The sequence below is a fragment of the Plutella xylostella genome, chromosome 9 (assembly GCF_932276165.1).
Source record: "Plutella xylostella chromosome 9, ilPluXylo3.1, whole genome shotgun sequence".
NCBI lineage: Eukaryota > Metazoa > Arthropoda > Insecta > Lepidoptera > Plutellidae > Plutella > Plutella xylostella.
Window position 1 is genome coordinate 11,256,995 of NC_063989.1, and position 23,244 is coordinate 11,280,238.

Genomic DNA, 23,244 nt, shown 5'->3' on the forward strand with positions numbered 1-23,244 from the left:
TCTACTACCAAAACGTCCGCAGATAAATAACCTATATAATAATGGCGGCCAAAGGGGAGTAGGAGGAAGTATTGACAGACCTACGAATAAGGGGAAGCAGCATGACTTCATCTGCCATTCTCAACTTGGTTTCTTATTGGGTAATAGGTATATCGCATTCTACTGCACCAAAAAACTAAAACAGACTCTATTTATAACGTAACTTAAATCCAATTCAGTCTAGCCGAGTATCTGCAGCTGCCGGGGGTCGTCGGCCGAGTCCGCCACCAGGTCGCCCCAGAATGTGCCGTAGTTCTTCAGCACTGTGCCTCTGTGGATAGATGAGAGGAAATAAGTATACAGGGTGTTGCAAAAGTGGAAGGGGATGAATGAAATACGAAAAGGGGTCACTTTTAACAAATTTTGCTCTACGACATAGTAAAAAGCATAGAGAAAAAATAAACAATTGTGAAAAGAGTGCACTCTCGAGGAGTTTTTTGTCATACTCTATACGTCATACTGAACAGCACCATCTCTTTATATTTTTCAGCCTCATTGTACATATATACAGGGTGCCCTGTTGGGACACCCTGTATATATAGATATTGTTATCACAAGTTAATAGCCGGATCACCACCAAACGATCCAATGCGATCCGATCGCCTGATCCAAGAAGTTTAGATGTAAGATTCCTTGGATCGCGCGATCGGATCGCATTGGATCGTCTGGCGGGGATCCGGCTATTAACTTCAATCTATAAAGATATAAGAAATATTTGCCTTAGGGTGCTTTTCCACCAGAGATGTGCTATGCAGCTATGCTGCGAAGATGTGATATCTACGCTACGAAAATATGTGACCGTTTCCACCAATACTACGCTAGGTAGCTGTGCGAGGAAGATGCGCTACGAAGATGCGCCGCCGCAAAGTAGCTGTGCGAGAAAGATGCGCATCTCGAGCTATGCTATGTATCGATAGTAGGGAAACGACGCACATACATAGCTACACCACTCGCGATGGTCCATAGCACATATCCATAGCACGCATCCATAGCACACATCCATAGCACGCATCATTCCATACAAAAAACATATCTTAGTTGAATCCGTTTCCACCAGTGCTAAGCTATGTGCACCAATAAATATGATTGGTGGATATCAAACGCATCCATAGCATCGTAGCATAGCACATCTCTGGTGGAAAAGCACCCTTAACGTAGTCACACTACACAACAGTTATTACATTTATTAGCTAAATGTAAGTTCAATCTATTTATGTACCTACCTCTATGCAACAATAAATAAAAAACAAATTATTATATAATTCTTTATTACCTCGCATATAAGAATGTTTCAGTTCAGTTTTGTTTATGTCCCTTGTAAAATAATATGCGAGTGGGTGTGTGTATTCCTTTTTTTTCCTTTCACCATGAAAACCAATTCATGTTTTGCTAGTTTATGTTTCCCAAGAGAAGCAAATCCTTTCAATTTGATCTCTAGCGGCATCATAATGCACTTGTGGTGATAAAGTCATTTCGTCCAAGATAATAGTGCATCATTTATCCTCGTGAGACAAATCTTTGACGACATTTATCAGTTTGGTACACATAGTATTTTAATCTTCAGCGGATATGAAGATGTCGATCGCTCTTTGCCAGTGCCGCCATTTCAGCTCGGTTCCCGTGGAACCACATGGAACCTGGATCCATATGGAATCTGTCAGGTCGCAAGAATTTCATAAAAACACTTTTTGCGGATAAAGATGCTTTTTCTTGACAAATCATGTTTATTTTTATTTGTAGGTAAGTATATAAAATTTATAAATAACGATATACCGAGAATATAGGCTTTTATTACAAAAATGTTATTTGCGAGTTTGCGAGACATTGTAAGACAACTGACAGAACTGACACTGACACTGACACGCAATTTCTTCATAATAGCCATAGATCATGACAATGTTAACATTCAAATATACTAATTATCTATGTATCTTGTTATTGTTCTAGGGTCTTGTTCATAACGCCATCTTACATCTTTTTTGGTAATAAGAGTAATATAAAGAGATGGCGCTACCTTCTACTAAAAGTTCAGCCATTAAGGCACTGACCCCCCCCCGTAAAAAGTCACGTGACGTCACCAAAGAAGTTTCAATGGAGATGCTGGAGGTCGGTAGCGCATCCCCATGCAAAGAGAGGATCCTCCGACCAGGCCAGGTGATGTAGCCTGGCGGGCAGCTGCCCGCTGCCCAAACAAAGTAATAATAGTACTTACCTACCTATTTTTATCTCAAAGTTGAAATAGGCACTTACCTACTTACTTTGTGTTATTTTATTAAGTACTCGATTTTTTTGTCATAAATTTACTACAAATTAGTTATGTAGGCTGTTTGTTTGCTTTTACTAGAATTACGGTACCGTTATTCAAGTTTATGTCTGTGGTTCTAACTAGTAACTAGGATTTTTGTCTTGCGAGTTCTAAGATTAATTGCCCCAGTGAGTCACCATGTTTTTCGGAACCAAGAGCAACTACATTCATAAATCCCTGTAATGTGCATAAAATTACGATTATAATTTACGCCCGTATCCGCACGGGTCAAGGCAGACATATACACACATTGTTCATACATAGAAACTTTATTATCCTAATATCGAACGTTAATCCAACTTGTCTGAGGGGTCACTCTATATGACGTAAAACTAAGTTTCGGAGCACTGCAGCGCAAGCCACGTCTCTATCTCGTAGTATTAAACGTGCCGATTGCACGACAGTTCTCGTTCAATTTTGTCAGTATAGAGTGACCCTCCTGGAGCAAAAGCCCCAATACGTAAGGTCATACAAGCTCTCGTGTCGACTGTAATTGCGACACCACATGGGCCGGTTGTAGGTACTTGTGCAGTGAAAGGATATCTTTAGAGACACGTGGGTTCGGTCGCTTGATCCTGTATGTATAAGTATATTACTTATTGTGAACGATAGTACCTAGTTAGGTATACAAATATACATGCAGTCAGCTTCATAGGCAGCTTTAGTAAATTCACCTAGATAATTTTATTTAATTTTTAGAAATCTCATTACTTTTATGTGTTTGCCTCTGTTTGCTCCCCAATAATATTATAAAATAATATAATATAATAATGAAACTTCAACGTCCTATTGCTACATTCGTTTACACGATGTGTGTATATGCCCTGTCCTAGCCGGAACGTATGAGATTAGAACACAATCCGATTCCGTTGATTAGCTGTCGATATCAGCGAGCGTACCGAAAATTCAGTCATGTTAGTTCTGTAAGCTATGAAATTCAACAGTAGTTAACTCACGTGTAAGTAAATACCGTATTTATTACGAACCGCGATATAGAATGTTTGCCTACGTCGTCGTCGTCGATAACGAACATGTGTAGCGGCCGCTGCTTTATTCCTCTGTAACTAACCCTTTCACGACGATATGACGAACGCCTTTTCAGCTGTAAGATTATTATAGCAACAGGGTGAATTTCCCGCGGCCAAAAATTGCGTGGCATCAATGAAATCGGTACTAAAAAACCAAGTTATAATTTTCTAATATTTTTTTCCGGTAAAGTGAAATAGTTATCTATGTGTAGCACTAAATATTTTATTAATAGGATTAATGGATATTTAAAAAAAATATATTAAACCCCCAAATCTTTCATTGCCGTGTCTGTCCCCACGTTACCACGTTTTGTATTATTCTTCATTGAGGAAAATATATTGAGTATTGATAGTTAAACTTAGTTTCATTTGATACATTAATAGTTAAAGTATTGTCACGGAATACATTTATTGAAATATATAAAGAATATAACAAACGGTAAGTGAAAATTCATGTGTCCCAGAACTTCTGTTCATTGCCGTGTCCTAAACATGATCAAGGCTATTGTTTTACCTATGAACTTGGGTGCCCCCCTCAGTGCGCTAATCGTTTCTTACAAGTGTCGCCTAACTGCTCGACGTGGAAGGAGGTACATCGGTGCCCGCGTTTTTGCGCTATAGTGAAAATCAGTAAAAATTTTGGGGACTGGACATTTTTTCTTTCATTGCCGTGGATAGATATAACTTCTATAAAATTAAGTTTGTCTTCTAGAGTAAGCATTCAAAAGAAAGCTTTTTGAAAATATTTACCTTATAAAGTGTTTATTTCTTCGAATACTTAATACTTTTTTAGTTATTTATATTTAATGCCTTGATTTTCATCGCCATGCTTTCATTTCCGTGGCTTCCGTGGCCAATATTTGCTATGGCAATGAAAAAAAAGCCACGGCAATGAAAAAAATTTCATTGCCATGTCTTGTAAAATAATTTGTATTCATTGCCGTGGTTATGTTATTCATTTCCGTGGCCAGGTTATTCATTTCCGTGACTTATGTTTTCATCGCCGTGGTATGTATGATTAGGCAAAGTAACATATCTTTTACCTGTAATACAGGTAATACCGATCACTGTCATTACCTACAGAACTAGTCAAATTACCTCTTTTTGCAGTGCGTTAAAACGGGTGAGTATCTTTTTTTTTTTTATATAAAAAAAAATAACAATCACAACATAATTATAATGAACGTTATGTATAAATAAGACCGGTGGTAGCTCAGTCGGGTAAGCGCCCGCTTCCCACTCCAATAATGCGGGTGCTAATTCCGGCCCTGCATGTACCAATGTGTTCCTTTGAATTTAAATACAATGTATACCATCGCTCTTACGGTGAAGGAAAACATCGTGAAGAACCCTGCATATCTACCTATAGATTTAGCACATCTAGATAATATGTGAACCCACCAACTCGCTGTGGACCAGCGTGGTGGGAAATGGTCCAAGCTTAGAAAGGCAGCAGCTTAGACCTTGGGGATATGCACATTGCACAAAGGTCCCATTCGAGAGAGCCAGGTGCAGGTACTTACACCTCCCACAGATAGTAGAATAGAATATAATAGAACATACATCTCTGCAGGAACTCATCTGGATGCTAAGTGGCCTTAATGCTGCTTGCAACGTGTAGGCCTCCGTATGAACTTGGGCAAGACAAAAGTTGGTTCTACCTTTTTTGGCCTAAGATTTATTTGCCTAATCTCGTATTGCATAGTAACGTTTGGTCAAAGTCTCGTTTCGCCGAAAATTGTATGGCATAAATCTCGTTTAGTAAAAATTTATTTCGCATAATCTTATTTAGCCTAATAACGGTATGGTCAAATCTCAAATAGCCTAACAATACTATGGCATAGCTTATAAAAACTACTAATATTCATTTGGCTTTAACTTTGACGAAGCGTCTCCCTACATAGCGCAAACTGGTGCCTTGCATTAGTTATTTAATTTTCCGCTATGTGGGTAACGCTTCGCTGCGCTCCGCTGCGCTCCGCTTTGCTTTCGACGAACATGTGCACCTAACATGCTCCTCCTCGCTTTGCTCGTCGTCGCACCTACCTTTAGGTTTCGATCCCATGGGGTTTAATGGCGATTGTAATAATTATAATGGTCATTCACTTTCGATATTTTGATCATTCAATATCGTGATTTTCGGGATGTAGGAGAAAAATACCACAATTTGTACATTTAAAACATACTGAATATAGTATTTATTAAGATAATATTAGGAGAAACAAGATTATACCAATACGAACAATTTGAGCAAACGAGACTTAGATGTTTCAAGTTTGTGGCAAAAGAGTTTTAGACGAAACTAGTCTTATGCCACATAAGTCTTGGCAAAGTGATGATTCTACCAAAAAAGTTTAGACATTACGAGTTATGCGAAATGAGTTTAGGATAATAAAGATTAGGCAAGATGAGGGGAACCCGGTGCAGAGGCCTGGACACTGATGGTGGGACTGGTCCACCGATTTAAAGTCACTCAGCGTGCTATGGAGAGAGCTATGCTTGGGGTTTCTCTAATGGATGGTATCAGAAAAGAAGTTATACGTCAGAGGACTAAGGTTACCAACATAGCTGTCAAAATATGCAAGTATAGGCAGGTAGCCGGTAGTGGCTGGATTCGGAAGACCGAGGACCGAGTGTTGTGGCGCTCCTTGGGAGAGGCCTATGTCCAGCATTGGATGATTATAGGCTGATGATGACAACATGTACATTTCATATTATTATACCAATTAAAATATACTATGATTTAGCATAAAGTTCATAAAATATTCTATCATATCACATAATGTGTATTAAATTACACAACACCATCAAAACCTCTAGCACCACAACCTAAATATAGGTGCGATGACGAGAAAAGCGAGGAGGAGCGGTTAAGTGCACATGTTCAGCAAAAGCGAAGCAGTGCTACATGGGGAGACGCTCTATGTTTAGGTTTTGGTGCAAGGAGTTTTGACTGCGTTATTATTATTGGCGCTATGTAGGGAGACGCTTAGCTGACCAACATGTGCACCTAACCGCACACGCCTATGTTTATATTTTGGTGCTAGGTGTTTTGCCGGTGTTGTGTAATTCAGCACAGAGAATATATGTCATCATCATCATCACGACCCATTACGTCCCCACTGCTGGGGCACGGGTCTCCTTCCAATGAAGGAAGGGTTTAGGCCCAGTCCACCACGCTGGCCAAGTGTGGGTTGGTGGACCCCAACACAAGCAAGCTTGTGCTGAGAGAGTTGTCGGGTAAGTGGGCAACCCGACTCTCAGGTGTTTTCAAGCCGCCCGAAGGCCTCTGACTAGGCTTAACGACTGCTGCCGAAGCAGCAACCGGGACCCATGGCTTAACGTGCCGTCCGAAGCACGGAAGCGTCCAGAAAAGCACCACTTGAAATTGGTCACCCATCCAATGGTTGACCGTGTCAGTTGTTGCTTAACCTCAGCGATCAGTTACGATCACTGAGGCCCGCTCGACTACGGACGCTTGATATGTGTCATATTATAGAATATTTCATGAATTTTACATAAAATGAACAGTATACATATTGGGTATTATACCTTATAAAAATATAGATGTTATAGGTAAGGTTTATTATATGTTGTGAACGTTATTAGTGTGAAATGAAATATTTTGTTTTATACGTCGCAATACGGACCCCACAATGCTACTTAGAGAATTCCATAGTATATTCTTATTTTTTTATACATACTGTCGTTCTTTCTTTCGTTCCAATATCTACAATACAATACAATAGAATACAATACACTTTATTTGCACCAAGAACAAAAAATTACAAAAAAAAAACAAAACTTAAAAATAAAACAGTACAAAGAGGCGGCCTTATTGCTTATAGCAATCTCTACCAGACAACCTTTGGATGGAAGTGAGTGAGTCTATAATGATTGTGAGGTAGTTGTGGTGCAAGTATATACATAAAAATATATACTACTTAAACAGTACATGCACTAAATAAATATCTAATAACTATATATCTATCCAAATATTTCTGCCATGCATGCCTGTCTAAGTTTGCGTTTCAATCACAGTCTTTTTTAAAAATTGCAGTGGATTGATTCTTTCATTTCCATTGTATACAGTTCTTTCATTGCCGTGGAAGTTTGTTTCATTGCCGTGGGCCTTTGTTTCATTGCCGTGGACGCTTTTTTCATTGCCGTGAACGCATGTTTCATCGCCGTGGCACGAAATTTTTAATCATCCGTATCTCGTTAAGTTTTTAACTTATCTGCTACCCATTTAGTAAGAACACTAACATTAACAAAAACTTCAATAAAAGCGTTTTTCCAATATAAAAAACCTTAAGATAAAAATGTCCACGGAAATGAAGATTTTTTAGGACTTGTTGAAATCCACCCAACAGTTAAAACAGCAACTCACGTGAAGTAAACCCGTCCATGACCACCCGGGGCCCGCCACAGCAGCGTGGCCCGCGCCTTGTCTCTTGGATCAGCGTGCGTGACGGCGGCGCACTCGGGATGTACCGTGGTGTGCGGCGCCGCCTCCCACGAGCCCAGCCATTCCTGGGTCTCGGCCGAGCGGGCTTGCAGGAAGAAGCCTTTGAAGGGTTCCGAGCCTTCGATTGTTACTGGAATGAGGAAGGGTGGTGGTTAAAGATCATGGATTAGGTAAGTACCTACCAAAGTACTTATAAATAAAGGTTATGTTTTGCAGTAAAACTGTTGTGTTGACAGATGTTAAGGGTATTTAGCGGTATCAGTGCGACACGGGATATCCGGCGCTGGATATCATAATAATATCAACATCGATGTCTCGATAACTAACGATAGTAATTTCAATAGGCCAAACCACTGGAGTTCGTATTATGCGCTTTACTTAAGTACGTATTTAAGTTGCTCGACCCATGTTGCTGATCAAGATGTTATACAAATTGCTATCGATTACGCTATCGACTTGAGTCGACAATATTTATGATTCGCACACTGATTATCTGCACCGCAGAAATAGGTGAACAGCCTTCTTCATGTCCATCTACCCATTAGTGACTCGCGATCGAGAAGCGGCAAAACGCTCGACCTCGACCACCCGCATCCAACGTGGAAAGACCAAGGTAGTCTTCGAGGGGTGCTTATAAGTTTATAGTTTTCTGATGAATTATTTAAAACATAGGTATTACAATACTAATAGCAGGTAGGTAACTACTTAAGTACCTAATTATTTTGTGTACTACTTGTATCAATTAACCGGTCCAACTGGTTTGACTTACAATACAATAAGTTTCGTAATAAACAATGTACTCGTATGAGCTTTCATAATCAGACTACGACGACTATGTAGTATGATGACAAGTATGTCCGTAACTTGCATTAATTGGACCTAGGCCTAGCTATTGGTGTATATTATGCTCTAGAGTCTAGGGCCCTGGTACTCAACCTTTTTTTTTTCGCGGGCCACAAAAACATTTAAGTCATGGTTTCGCGGGCCACAAGCAATATTTTTTTGTTTTTTTTAACTATTATAAAGCGATGTAAACTATCGAATATAATATAAAAAACACACGTATATTCCCTATTATCTCTCATGGCACGCGGGCCACTGATAAAGGCCTGGCGGGCCGCACGCGGCCCGCGGGCCGCAGGATGAGTATAGCTGGTCTAGGGTTTCCAAAACGATATGAAATTAACATGAATTTATAAGTAAAAAATACTAATTTATACTTGAATTTTGCGAATATTAAGGTTATTTATTCTTACCACCTATATATATACACCTACGTAGACCATGTAGGACCTTGTAGGTATTACGATACTAGTATGTAGGTCTACAAGTAGGTCCTCAGGGAACGACGGGGTTTACCGTGTTTTTGCACTTGGGTATAGGTTTAGTTACTATAGGTACCTACCTACCTACTGATTTGGTACAATAACATGTGTGTGACCTCCGTAATAAAGTAATAAGTATCTAAGTGCAGGTATGTATGTATAAAAGTTGGTGCCTCTAGAACTTAATATGCTTAAAAAGTCACACGCTTTTGCGCAAGTGGCATTGAAGATTTTATCAATGAATTTCGCGAACTCGCGGGCACATAGGTGGGTAGGTACTTTGCCAATTACACATCATTATAACCACCGGTACCAATCTGAATAAGCAGGCATACTTTAGGAACGCTAACCACAGAGGGCTTCTTAGATAAGGGATGTGATTTAGATGTTCTTAAGAATTTCTTTAGGTTTACTGGCATAGGTACGTACTCGTACATAGTACAAATTAAGTGTGGAATCCGGTCTACTGTCTACTATAGACTGACATCGTCGGGTTGCCGGTAGAGGCTGGATGTAGGACGACCGAGGACCTTTATAGGACCTTTTAACTATAGTGTTCTGGTGCTGCATGGCATGGAGGAGCTTTACATACAGGAGATTAAATGACCTGATTATCATTTATTTATTAAAACTAATTTTATAATAGTTAAGTACTTACTAGTAATGAGATCATTAGGCGCGTACGTCGACGCTGAAGCAGTGACCCTATAAGGCGAGGTGTGCGGCGGCTGCGACCGGTGTTGGCCGTGGTTGGGCTGGTTGGCTCGCATCTTCACGCACGCGTCTATGGGCGCCCCATCCGGGAAACACAGCGCCGAGCACACCATAGACAATAAGAGCAAAGCGCCTAACATCTTGTTCCGAGGATCAGTAAAAAGGTTAAGACTAAAGAGGTCGGTGGACGGTGATCACTTTTTTAACAGGTTTGAATTTGGAAACGGTTATCGGTTTCGGTGTAGCGCGCGACTGTCGCCCGCGCAGCTTTTGCACTCACTTTTGTAAGTACGGGGCGAGGTGACCGCTCGCAGCGATCTAGATCTCGACAGATCAATTAAATGCTCACATGAGATTGTTTGGGTGCGCCCGCGCCGCCTGCTCTTGCGCAAACAGTGTGCAGTTGAAGGTAGATAGGTAGAACTTAACTAAATTTTATCGATTGATTCATGCGTGTCTGCTTTGATTTATCTTATTGGTAATTAATGAAGGACATTTTAAATGAGGCTACGGTTTCATTAGAGCTTTATTTATTAGTATCAAAAAGTTATTACATTAAGTAGTACCAAGTAAGGAATTAATAAATTGTGTTGTAGTTTGTCAGGTATGTATTGGAAGCCTTCACAGTCATAGAACACAATAGTCTTGTGTATGGAAGTCACCTCAAATTCAATCATCAGATGACGCATTTTCGTCGAAGCCACTGTAGCTAGTTACCTCTACGATACGAATAATCTATACGTATACTCCAATCTGTACAAATTCGCAAGGATGGAACGAAAGTCCCAATAAACTGTCATCCAATGTTAGGCAGGTGCGTGATCTCTAATCAGTTATCAAGAAATACAATTTTATCTTCAGTTTTCCTATTAGGCGACAGCAAGCTAGGGTCCAACAAGACACCACTGGACTCACCAAACTCCACAATCTGCATGATCTCATCAAACATCATACTATCAGTTGAAACCCTGGGATTCCTTTCACACGCATCACTAAAACGATCCAACTCTGCATCACCGTGACCGCATTTGTCGTCCAAACCGTTGTAGTCTAAAGAACCATCACAAGAGCTTGACCGAGCAGATATATCCCCCACCCAATCTTGCACCTCAAACGATCCACTCGACGTATCATAGTTCTTCAATTTCCGTGGATCCAGTTCCACTTCCATTCGATCCAGCGAGTCATACCCTTCATTGACACAAGGGACGACAGTCTCGTAAACCGGTTCTAGTATTTCTGCGAATCGTTCTGAAGGGTTGATAGAGATGATTTCTGCCGTGTGCAGTGCAGGGTTGTCTCGAGGGTAGAGTTCCTTGTCGCTGGAGTGTGCTGAGGAGCTGAAGGCAGCCTTGGTGGCTCGCCGGTAGTTGCCGTCCCGGTTCACGATGGAGACAACTGACTCTTCGGTCTTCTTGTAGGTTGCTTTTACTAGGTTGTGTACCTGTAAGAAATTAAGGTGATTTAAGATTGGTTCACTGTTTAGTTTGCTAAATGGGGTGCCTTATGTTGGTGGTTAAGATATGATGCAAAGAACTGACCACTGAACTGACTCTTGACCTTCAGACAAGAGGCAAACCTCAGGGAAGACCTAATTCTATTAATTAGTAATCTTCACCTTGAATTTCAGTTACTCAAAGATCTAGTCGTACCCTTGTTACTTTGCTGTTATGTCATTGCCAGGCGCTGTGTATTAGTCTATGATTAAGGTATGACCAATGACTTTCTTGTTGAGTCTCCTCGAGTCGAGTAACATATATTTTTTTCTTTTAAATACTTTACCTACTTACCTACCCAGCATACCTGGTCTATCAGTGACTGAAAACCATCTGAAAACTTACTTATTTGACTGGACAAACCTTACATACGAGTAGTACCTACTAGTTTTTATAGGCTAAAGTTACCTCCTTATTAGCATAACAGTAGAGCAGCGCCACCACGGCGCCCTGCAGGCTCTCCAGCGAGTACGTGCAGTAGTAGTACGCCTGCTCGAGAACGCACGACGCGGTCTGCGGTCGGAACGCGGTCAGCAGGAACTGCGTGCCGAACAGTGGCATCAGGAAGAGGGTCGCTTTTGTTGTGTTTCTGCGGGGGAGATTAGTGGTTGTAAATGGGTTAGGAATAGAATGAATGCCTGTCTCTGGCTACCTCTGGGTTACCTGGATTGCCTGTGAATAGAATATATTGGAGTCGGTATGTAACATAACCGAAATCGGCAATAGAGGTAACTACTTATATTGTAACGACTGAAAAAAAGCCATGCCCGAAAGAGTAGTTAGGCAGAGGTGAGTAGCAAGCGACACAGCTTATACATATAAGTATGCAGACCCTCAAAATAAGAGTCAGATAGGTACATGTATAGTAGTCCTTTCTCAAGGAACGCCTCAACACTCTGTAAACGTACTTTCTCACCCTACCTAGGGTGACAGAAAACAAAAACACATCTCGTAACTTTTCAAATACTCACAGTTGATTAGTGCTCTCCGCATTCCGTATCTTAGCCGTGAGCAGCGCGCGCAGTATATCCAGGAACAGCAGCGTGTTGACTAACAGGATGGCGATACGGGGGGCGTCCAGCACCCACTGGATGTTGGCCACCGAGTACACCACCCAGCACGAATGGTCGTTGTAGATAGCCATTAGTGCCGCCCAGATGATTACTGGGACTATTGTTATTACTGGAAGACGGAAATGAAAGGTAAAATTACTGTAAACAAGGTTGTTTGGAAAGAGGAATGAAAAGAATGTGAGGAGAAGAGAACGGAAGCTACTGATACTAGAAGATGAGAAGTCATATAAGGACAAAAATACTTACTATACCTTCTTAGAACTTATAGAAGATAATTATATCTTCTTATGCGTTACAAAATGAAAGGCAAGATCTGTGATTATTTAGGTAAGTACTTATACTTACTTTTGGTCGAAGCATATCCAAGAAATTCATGGATAAGTATGTATCTAGCTATCAGTGCACCCATGGTCGAAGGTGCACCCATTCAACATCAACAGCCGCTTATTATACAAAAAGTATGCAACCAACCTGCCCCAACCCCGTACAACAACCGTTCGCTGATCTTCTTCTTGAACACGGCCACAATCAGCCTGTGCAGGTACACTCCTTCTATCAGCATACATACGAACACCGCGTTGACAGACGCCCGCTCCAGGGCCGCGAGTATCCGACACCCCACGCCGTTGGCTGACAGCACTGATGATGTGGTGCTGGATGATAGCTCGTCTATGTAGATCTGTGGAGAGTGTGGAGGATGGTTAGAGGGCGAGAGGCGATGCAGATAGGAAAACGGTATGTCGCCGTCAAGTATTAGGATTAAGGAGGATAGCAGCACTATTGACTTCTACAGGCATACCTCGTCAATATCGTATTTTTATAGAGGTAATAGGTACCTGATGGCAGTTATGCCAGCTATGCTATGTATGTAGGTATGATTATATGTACGGTCAAGTGCAAAGAAACCTGACCCCCCTCTCATACTAACAATGCTTCTGAGGGGGTCAGGTTTATCTGCCCCTTACTCCGTACATAGAAGCGGTCTGTGGAGTTTCAGTCTACGTAGCAGGAATGCTTCAATCCTATCTAGATACCATTCAGCATGTCAATTATTGAACTCATTTTGCGCACAGCGGAGTTTATAAACCCAAACATCCACCACAAAAAACCAAACACCAACCTCAGTCCGACTGACAATAACCGCGACATTCCTCACAATGATCGCAATCAACAGGTTCCTGTGCAGAGCGACCCTAGTGACCCTCAGGCGACGGTAGACGACAAACACCAGGACGGCTGGTACGCAGGCGGCGATGGAGGCGGAGAGGAGGGCGATGTGGAAGCGGTACCGGCGCAGCAGTCGGGGGGCCACGCTGCAGGTGGAATAGTCGGTCTGCTCGCTCCACGTGCCGTTGGGGTTGCATTGCTTGCTGCTGTAGTCTGGGGGTGGAGAGTATATATTATAATGGTAAGTTATTTGTGTTCGTTTAACATGGATCTACCTAAGCACCTCTACTAGTGGACTAAGCTGGAGCGAGGCCAAAAGTACAGTCGAAGATAGGCGGAAGTGGCGGACGTTAGTGGAGACCCTCTGCACCTCTGGGGTGCTGCAACAACCTAAGTAACTACTTATCGTTAACTGGGCATGTTCGTAAATGCCATCAATGACGATGGAATGTTATTTGTTGTTTTCTCACCTCTGTTGTAGCTGGAATGACCTATTAAGTATCACCAAAGTCATATTAAACTGTCTATGTTTACCGTGACCGCAAAAGTATATATACTTAGGTAAAGTTCTTGATCTCAATACGGCCGCAAGTTTCCGTCTTATTTTGTAGAACCGACTTCCTTGTTGATAAACCTGTCAGCTAAGCGCCACAATACAAGTACCTATTCCTATCAATGAGACTCACGTTCGCAAGACGGGCCGCTGTTGGAGTAGGCGAAGTCAGGACAGACCTGGGCGACCACGGAGCCCGCCTCGGCCTTCGCCCAGCACGACCAGCCGTCCCACGTGCCGCGGCATGTGCCTGATTCTGGAACATGAGAATATGGCTTGTTTTAACTTTTCTACAGTCTTAGGAATCGTCTGTCTTTACAATATGTCAGTAACCATGATGGCTGAACTGCCAGGTGTTAGGAGGTTATTATTTATCCTCATCATTATGAAAGAAGATGATTATTGATTATTGACCCAACAGAAGATATTTTCGGAGATAGAAAGTCGTAAGAAAAATCATAATAAACCTTCAACCAACAATCACTTAAGTAGTTAGGTACTGTTAGACTTAGGCCTCTCCAGAGGTCAACACATGCAACCTCTTAAAGGTCATCGACAAAGTTCCACGCTTCGAAGCTTTCCCTCACTCATTCCATACCAACCTCTCCCCAAAACAAAAGCCGGCAGCATGTCCTTATTCATGTACTGGTCGCAGCAAGCCTCGGCTTCATACACGCACTGCTCCCAGCGCCCCCGGACTGAGGGCAACAGCGCCGCGCGTACCGCCTGGGTGACCTGCTCCAGGCGAGGGTCGTAGGGGTAGCAGCCGCATTTGCCGTCTTCTTTCTCCTGGGGAGGTGAGAGAGTTGGTTTTGATTGGCTGAAGTCATGTATTGTATAGGTATATAGCATAAAAAAGATGATCACAATCCCTGAAACGATAGGTAGTCAGAGGTGACGCGTACCAATTTTATCTAGTTATCCATTTGCACTGAATAGATTCGCGGGAAAAGAAAACTCTACCTAGGTACCTATATCAACTGCAGGCAATGAAGGTCAGAGGTGTCTCGTTTAAGCACGGTGATGCAAAAGTAAAATCGCAAGCGGACCGCTCATGTTTCTTTGTTAGTTAGGTAGGAAATGGATCCTAGTTACCTAAATGGATCTAATTTCTGTTGAGATTGTGACGTGACGAAGCACTTACAAGCTCCAAGCAAGGCGCGAAGTGTTCTCCGTAGAAGCATCCGATGCGCAGGTCGAAGGGGATCCGCCCGCCGACGAACAGCTGGTCCGGAGTGAACCGCAGGCAGCCGCGCCCCGCCACCCAGCGGTACACCTGCGAGAAAAAACGGAATAATATAATATTACGAAATAATCCTAATCCTAACTCCTAACTAATATTATAAATTGCGAAAGTAACTAACTGTGTCTGTCTGTCTGTTACTCTTTCACGGCAAAACTACTGAACGGATTTGAATGAAATTTTGTATACAGATGGTCTAGCTAGACCCTGAGAAATAACATAGACTACCTACTTTTTATCGCGGAATTCCTACGGGAAAACTTTTTAAGGCGAAGCGAAGCTCGCGGGCACAGCTAGTATATTATAATCCCCAGCCGGGGATCGATTCCGGAACCTTTGGCATAGCAATCAGGGTCACTAACCACTACGCCATTCGGTCGTCAACATGATCTGTTAAACTCGATATCATCTATTCTGATAGCAACTGAATAATATCCCCAATTAAACTATTCCCCATTCATAAAGAGCCCGTTTAGTTTACGGAGAAGAATAAAAGCTGGCGCGAAAGTGGAGACATAATCGGCCAACTTACCAACGTTCTCGACCAACAAGTAGTAAGCCGGCACGATCGAGAAGAGGACTATCAAAACTATTATCTATTGAGTTTAAATTTTGGAGGATTATAGCTGGAGGGACGTCTAAGTACCTACCTATGCCGAATGCCCAGCAGTAAATTATGACTGCGAGGTGATCGTAAGAACCCAATTATATATAGTTTTAGCTAAGTAAAATCTTATGCTTATTATATTTTATAAGTACCTGCTCGGGGTGCAGATCGTTGCGAAAATCACAGTATTTTCCACTGGACGCCGGTATCGTGTTGGGTGGTTCCTGAGGAAAGAACAAAACGTTGTTAGAATAGAAAAGAATAGAATAAATCTTTATTCAAAGAAAACAACTTATGCTATTACATAGATAAGATAAGATAAGAAGCCTTTTATTTCCCAAAATTTCTTTCGTATACAGTTGTGTTTCTAACTAAATATTAAATTATCAATTCATTTACATCATGCAAAAAAAATTATGAATCTAATTATTAAAATTATAATTCAACTTAAGTTAATTATAGTTAATTAATATAGGTATTTCATTTACTTACTTAGTATAACATTCATTTCATTTAACATTATTATACATTAATATAATAGTGCAATATATAATAGTGTATAGAATAGAATAGAATAATATATTTTTAGATTTATTATGTACATGCAATTATTTTATTAAATAAGCTCATTATTATATTTATATGCATTCCTGTAATTAATTTAATATACATTTTTTTATTAAGAATTATATTTAGTTTAAGTTAATGGGTAGCCCAGTATTGGGCATAGGCCTCCTCCATCGATCGCCACTGGTCTCTGTCGGCGGCGAGCTGCGTCCAGTTGATGCCGGCGGCGCTCACGAGGTCGTCCCGCCAGCGACGGCGCGGCCGGCCGGGGGGGCGGCGCGCCTCGCGCGGGTACCAGTGTAGCATCTTCTCACTCCAGCGCCCGTCGGTTGTTCTGGCTAGGTGGCCCGCCCATCTCCATTTTAGTTGGCACACTAATTTGGCAGCGTCAATAATATTTGTTGTATTTCTAATTATTGTATTTCTTACTTTGTTTCTTAAAGTCAGACCAAGCATTCTTTCTGCGCTTCTTTGAAAGATCTGCATTTTGTGTATAACTTCATTTGATATCGGCCATGTTTGGCAACCGTAGAGTAAAGTCGGTGTCACTATTGTGTCCATTGCTATCTTTTTCAATTTTATATCAATGTTAGATTTAAATATATCCTTCATTGACCAGTATGCACTCCAGGCTTTCTTTATTCTTCTTTCTATTTCTGCCATTTTATCCCCAAACGATATGTTTTGTCCCAAGTACACATATTCATCTACATAATCAATGATTTTTGATTGAATAAGAATTGGGGTTACTTCACTGTTTGTCATAATACATGTCTTCTCAGGATTCATATGTAGACCACACTTTCTGCTTTCGTGATCTAGAGATTGGAGCATGTATGAGAGATCTTCGGCATTTTCACTGAGAATAACGATATCGTCTGCAAAGCGAAGATGGTGCAGGTACTCACCGTTGATATTTAAACCTCGCTCTGTCCAGTCTAGCTTTCTAAATATATATTCGAGTAAGGCTGTAAATAGGTTAGGGGAAACGGGGTCTCCCTGTTTTACTCCACGCTTCACATTAAAGGTTTCGCCTTTTCTCTCCAATTTTACACACGCCTTACTCTTACTGTAAATTTCTTTTAATACATTCAAATAGGTGTCGTGGATTCCTTGTTCTTTTAAAGCGTTCCAGAGAGCATTGTGGGATATAGAGTCAAATGCTTTCGTATAATCTATGAATGCAATGTAGAGATCTTTTTTGTATTCATTATACTTTTCAATAATTTGGCTGACGGTGAATATATGATCTAAAGTAGAGTATCCCTTTCTAAACCCAGCTTGTTCTCTCGGTTGGGCGTATTCCAATCTTGTTTTCAGTCTCGTTAAGAGGGCTTTAGTGAATATTTTATATACTGCTTGCAAGAGACTTATCGGTCTATAGTTATTCATATTTAATGGATCTCCCTTTTTGTAGAGCAGTGTTATAACAGAGATTTCCCATTCTTCTGGTATTTTTTGGTATTTAAGAATTTCATTGAATAGATCAGTTAGTATGGGAGTTAACGGCTCTGCCATTGCTTTAATTACATCATTTGTCACCCCGTCTTGACCTGGACTTTTTTCGGTTTTCAGTGTTAGAATTGCTTGACTTATTTCACTCTCTATGAAGTATGGAACACTCTCTACATTGCTTATGTCATTTTCCTTTATCTCCAAGTTTTGAGTATCGTGTGAATCATACAGTTCTTTGTAGAAGTTCGTGGCAACATTGATTATGTCCATTCTGTTTGTAGAGACTTGGCCTGCGTTGTTCCTGAGTGCAGGTACCCATTTTTTATTTTCATTTAGGCGTTTGTTACCCCTTTTTACTGACCTTCTGGTTTCTAATTCTTCTTTAATGATATCTAATTTATAATTATCTTTATTCTTCTTAATACATTTTCTTGCTCTATTGTAAAGATTCTTGAGACGCTTTTTTTCCTCTGGTGTTTTATCTGGCTTTTCTTTTAATTTATTTCTTTCATATATTAGTTTTTTTACATTTTCAGAAATAATGTAGTCTAATTTATTTGTGTTTTTTTCTTGTGGGAGCATATTTACACTGCTTTTGACTGTGTTAATAATATTTCTATAACTTTCTTGAATTGATGGTGGATTATGCATTGTAAGAGTGGTGTTAGTATTATAAATTTTGGTGAAAATATTTTTAAGTGACTCTTTCTCTATCGGTGTAAATGCAGCGTTTTTCTGTTTGAATTCTTTCCGTGATTTGAGTTTTTTATGCATGTTGGGTAGGTTCAGGGACGCTCGTACCATTCTGTGGTCTGATGGATAGTTTAGGTTGAGAACCTCTATGTTTTGTATGCTATGTATTCTATTTTTCTTGACCATTATGAAGTCTATTTCGTTAAATGTTTTTCCATCCGGAGATCTCCATGTTCATTTCTTTTTAGGGTTTTTCTTGAAGTAACTGTTCATGATGTATAGCTCATTTTGAAGGCAGAAGTCTATCAGAATTTTTCCGCGGTCATTTCTTTCTCCATAGCCCCATGGCCCCATTGCCGCTCTATCTTGACTTGTGCTCTGGCCTATTTTGGAATTGAAGTCTCCCATAAGAATGCAGTCTTGATGTGCATTTTCTAGAGCACATTGAATTTCGGAGTAAAATTGCTCTACTTCCTCTATTTTTGCTTTTCCGGTTGGAGCATATGTTTGAATAATACTCAATGAGCTTTCGCCAATACACACATCCAATCTTGCGATTCGGTCAGAAATTGTTTTAAAATTTATTATGTTACTTTTCAGTTCTTTTTTAACCATGAATCCGACTCCATTTCTACCACTTTTAATACCTGTGTATAAAAATATATAGTTTTCATATTCCAGAATTTCGGTTCCTTCTTTTAGTATCTCCGAAAGCCCTATTATATCCCATTTAATTTCTTTCAGCGAATGCTGTAGCTGTTCTTGACGTCCGGTTCCAAGTATTGATTTGACATTGTATGTACTTATATATAGTATCGAGTTTTCGATCGATGGAGGGTGTTGGTCTGACTCTCCCACGGGGACCAGCCGTACCGGGAGACATGATGTGTTTTGATTGGGAGATTTTTTGTTTAATGATAGATTCGTATTATTTATTTTTGTGCGATTATTTATATATAGGGAGGAGGCCGATGGTTGCTAATGTTCAGTAGGTTGATTGGTTGTTAGGAATGTTTTAATGTCAACTTTGTTTTTCTTCTTAGGCTGATTGTTATTTTTGTTCTGTTCCTTTTTTCTTTCTGTTTCTGTATCCGAGCTCTCTACTTTCTCTGGTGATTCAGGTAAGTTCCTTTTCTTTCGGTTTTGAGTTTCATTTAGTGTTTGAGCATCTCTCTCTTTGTTTGGTAGAGTTATTATTTTTCCATGGCGTATAGCAGCTCTGTTTCCCAGCTCTATTTGGCGGTTCAATTCATTTTTTAGTTCTTGGCGCTCTTGTAATACTTTTTTCGTGAAATCTTGTTTGATGTATATCTGTGAGTTATCTAGTTGTTTTTTATTCTTCAAAAGCTCGATTTTTTTGCCCAAAGTTGTGAGTGTCAGTATGACTGGTCTTATCTTGTCGCTTCTTTTTCCAAGACGTCGCACAGCTTCAATTTCAGAAACATTACAATTAATCTTCATAGTAGAGTTTATGACCTCTAGTACCATGTTCTGAAGTTCCTCGTAGCTACGTTCTGTCTCTTTGAGCCCAAAAAAGATTAGATTTTTTCGTCTCATTTGTCTATCCATTTGCTCTATAGTTGATTCTTGCTCTACAATTTTTTTCTCCAGGAAGTAGGTTTTTTCTTCTACAGCAGTAAATTTTTCATCTAATTTTTGACTAATTGACTGTTTTATATTTTCCTCCATATTTTTCATTTCTTGTTTTTGTATTTTTAGGTCTTCTTGTATTTTTGAAAGCATTTTCATAATTTCTTCCATATTTTTTTTTTTTTTTTAGTGTATAAGTGACCTCTAGCGTTGAGTAGAAGAAGCAAGTAGTAGCGTAGTGATACGTCTTCAATAAGTTCGAAAGATCAATATTGCTCACCTGATTTAGTTTGGCTATTTCTCGCTAGGTGGCGTTATTTGGACTTTTGGGTTTTGTTTATTATACGTAGTTGAGTAATTTTGTAGGTTATAAAGACAAAGTTGTAGATAAATAGTATTTTTTCTTATTTTCATGAAGTTTGAATATGTATGTATGTTGACTAACCCTTTCAATTGACGATGCGCACAAATTCTTTGGCACGGAAGTCAGTTTTCATCGCCTTCAAGTTGTAACGGTCACTTCACTATTTTTTGGTTTTTCGACCTCGATTCGCAATATTTTCTTCTGCTAACAAAAATCCATAGGGTTTTGGCACTTTATAAACTGGTTGATCACTTTTTTTCGTAGAAATATCCAATAAACACGGAAAAATTAAATGCTATTACATACATCCCACAAAACCAAATGTTAATATGGTTTGACTGTGGCGCATGTGGGTAAGGAGTCGCACTACATAACAAATTTATCATAGCTTAGTAGCACATATGCACATTTGTAACTAGGTACTTAAATCCAGCAGTGCATGGCATATTGGTTCATGATGATAATAATTATGGCATGCATGCTCATGACCACGACCGGGAAAATTTAGCTATAGGGAAGACCACCGTCACGCTGTACCAACGACCTTTGACAGATGAATAAGACCGAGGATAAGTATTGTGCCGTAAACGATTAGTTAAATATACCTATACGAGCTGATGATTAAGATACTTAGCTCCACTTGTACCCTTGTCCCCTCAACCATCATACCCTCGTCATGTCGTACCTCGCACACGTACGAGGGTTGTCGCTGGCAGGCGGGCGCCCTGCCGCCGCCGCGCCGCCGCTGTCGCCACACCGCCGTGTTGTCGCGCGCTGTCGCCAGCGAGTCCTCGTATCCTGATACCTGGAGAACAGACAGTATAGCAGGGTTTATCACGGTGGTGAAGTCCTCACCACGGTGAGGAGGAATAGCCAGTTTTACGGATACATACCTACATACTAAAGTACCGCGAACGCGATATCCTATAACATAACATTATGTAGTATATGTATATACTAGTGATGCCACGATATATACCTACAAGGTAGTCATCAATCACAATAATTATGTTCTTAAGTACTTATATCTTTATCTTTCCACCGTGATTTCATAAAAAGTTGCAAAGATTGTTGATTAAAAAGACGACTTTAACTAATACAAATGAATAAATTAGGTACAGTATGTACCTAGACAATAGACATCTAGAAAATTCAGATACTTAAGTATAATACTAGTTACCTTCGTTTTGTAAACAAAGGACATGTTTAACATTCCACATGAATCACTTACATTACACACAACACTCATGTGTATCTAATACTTACAAACAGTCCAAACTGGGATAATAGACAGCAGCAGACCAGCCCCCATACCACCACCTTCACTGATGGCATCATCACGACCGTCACTGACCGATGGAGGGCGTCTAGAACACAACACTAGAACTACCAACTCAATGCCTTGATCCGTCACAATCCTGCATTGAGGACAGTTCCACACAAGGGCACATTTCACCAGCTTTCCACCTGAGCATGAATCACGAAAGTACGTCCAAGATTAATTTTGTGCACCCAATTTGTTATTTTCCACTGAGCCTGCGCGCCCGCACTGACCAACAATTGGTGTTTACTAATTATCCACGACCATCTATTGTTATCTCGAAGATTTCGAGCCGAATTATTATTGAAGGTGTGGAGCTAAACAATACATTTGCATTCCACGACCTGAAAGAGGGGAGAGCCGTCTGATATCACCTCAAGGGATGTACACCTCAAAATTTTGAGAATGATTTTTATACCAACAACATGAGTGTTGACGTGGAAGTCTAGGCCACGTTTTTAGATAAAAAAGAAGTAGTTAGTTAGAGACATTTTGTATAGGTATTTCTCATGAAACAAAAGCAAACTTCAATCAATCCTACTAAGTAAGTATATATATAGTAGTTATTATACTTATAGGTCGTCTATAGCTAGTACGGTCTTTTGTCACTACCATTCAATTTGCTGGGTTGGTCGATAGGTATACTTCTTATCTTATTCCCAGCCCTATTGTATAAAATTTTGCCGTGATTTATAAATAGAGTTGCAAAATGACGGAAAGTTTCCGTAGCTGACGGTCAACTACGGAAAGTTTCCTATAAATGACGGTCAGGTATGGTCAGAATCGAAATTTATTTTAATAGTAAATAATAGTAAAATTTTATGTCTTATCCGTTTTGTATAAGTCACACTTTGATATTAGGTATATCGTAATAATAATAATGGGTACTACTAAGCTGTGATTGCTAAAAAAAATCAAATAGTCGAATACTTTATGAAACAGTCAAACCAAAAATATTGGTTTTGTGGGAATTGTATTGTACCTACCTAATGAATAACACTGCAATTTTTTTAATAAATAATAATAATGTATGTCTGGCCTCTTAGATATATATACTTTTCAGAATATAAAGAAGGTTGCATGTTGCATACCTTTTTAACGTAATGGCAATTGGCAGTTAGGTTGGTGTGTATTTTCTAACACCCATACTAAAACAAGAAATAGGCTAACTAATACCGTGTCAATAAGCTGGTCACAGTTAGAGCTAATTTACGCTTAAATGATAGCGTAATATAT

At 40.1% G+C, this 23,244-nt stretch overlaps 2 protein-coding genes across 2 annotated transcripts; both read right to left on the reverse strand.

Annotated features, from left to right (window-relative positions):
• Positions 1-192: 192 nt before the first annotated feature.
• On the reverse strand, positions 193-10,040 carry LOC105396395 (reelin domain-containing protein 1). Its single transcript, XM_038120906.2, has 3 exons — positions 9,824-10,040; positions 7,763-7,970; positions 193-310 (listed from the first exon to the last, which is right to left on the reverse strand). The coding sequence occupies exons 1-3, from the start codon at positions 10,017-10,019 to the stop codon at positions 220-222; spliced, it is 495 nt and encodes a 164-aa protein (XP_037976834.2). The 5' UTR covers positions 10,020-10,040; the 3' UTR covers positions 193-219.
• A 385-nt stretch (positions 10,041-10,425) lies between these two features.
• LOC105386829 (calcitonin receptor) lies at positions 10,426-22,358 on the reverse strand. Its single transcript, XM_048623083.1, has 11 exons — positions 21,954-22,358; positions 21,373-21,492; positions 16,171-16,242; positions 15,313-15,444; positions 14,771-14,957; positions 14,302-14,424; positions 13,569-13,828; positions 12,920-13,127; positions 12,347-12,557; positions 11,784-11,964; positions 10,426-11,323 (listed from the first exon to the last, which is right to left on the reverse strand). The coding sequence occupies exons 1-11, from the start codon at positions 22,023-22,025 to the stop codon at positions 10,709-10,711; spliced, it is 2,181 nt and encodes a 726-aa protein (XP_048479040.1). The 5' UTR covers positions 22,026-22,358; the 3' UTR covers positions 10,426-10,708.
• Between the last annotated feature and the right edge of the window lie 886 nt (positions 22,359-23,244).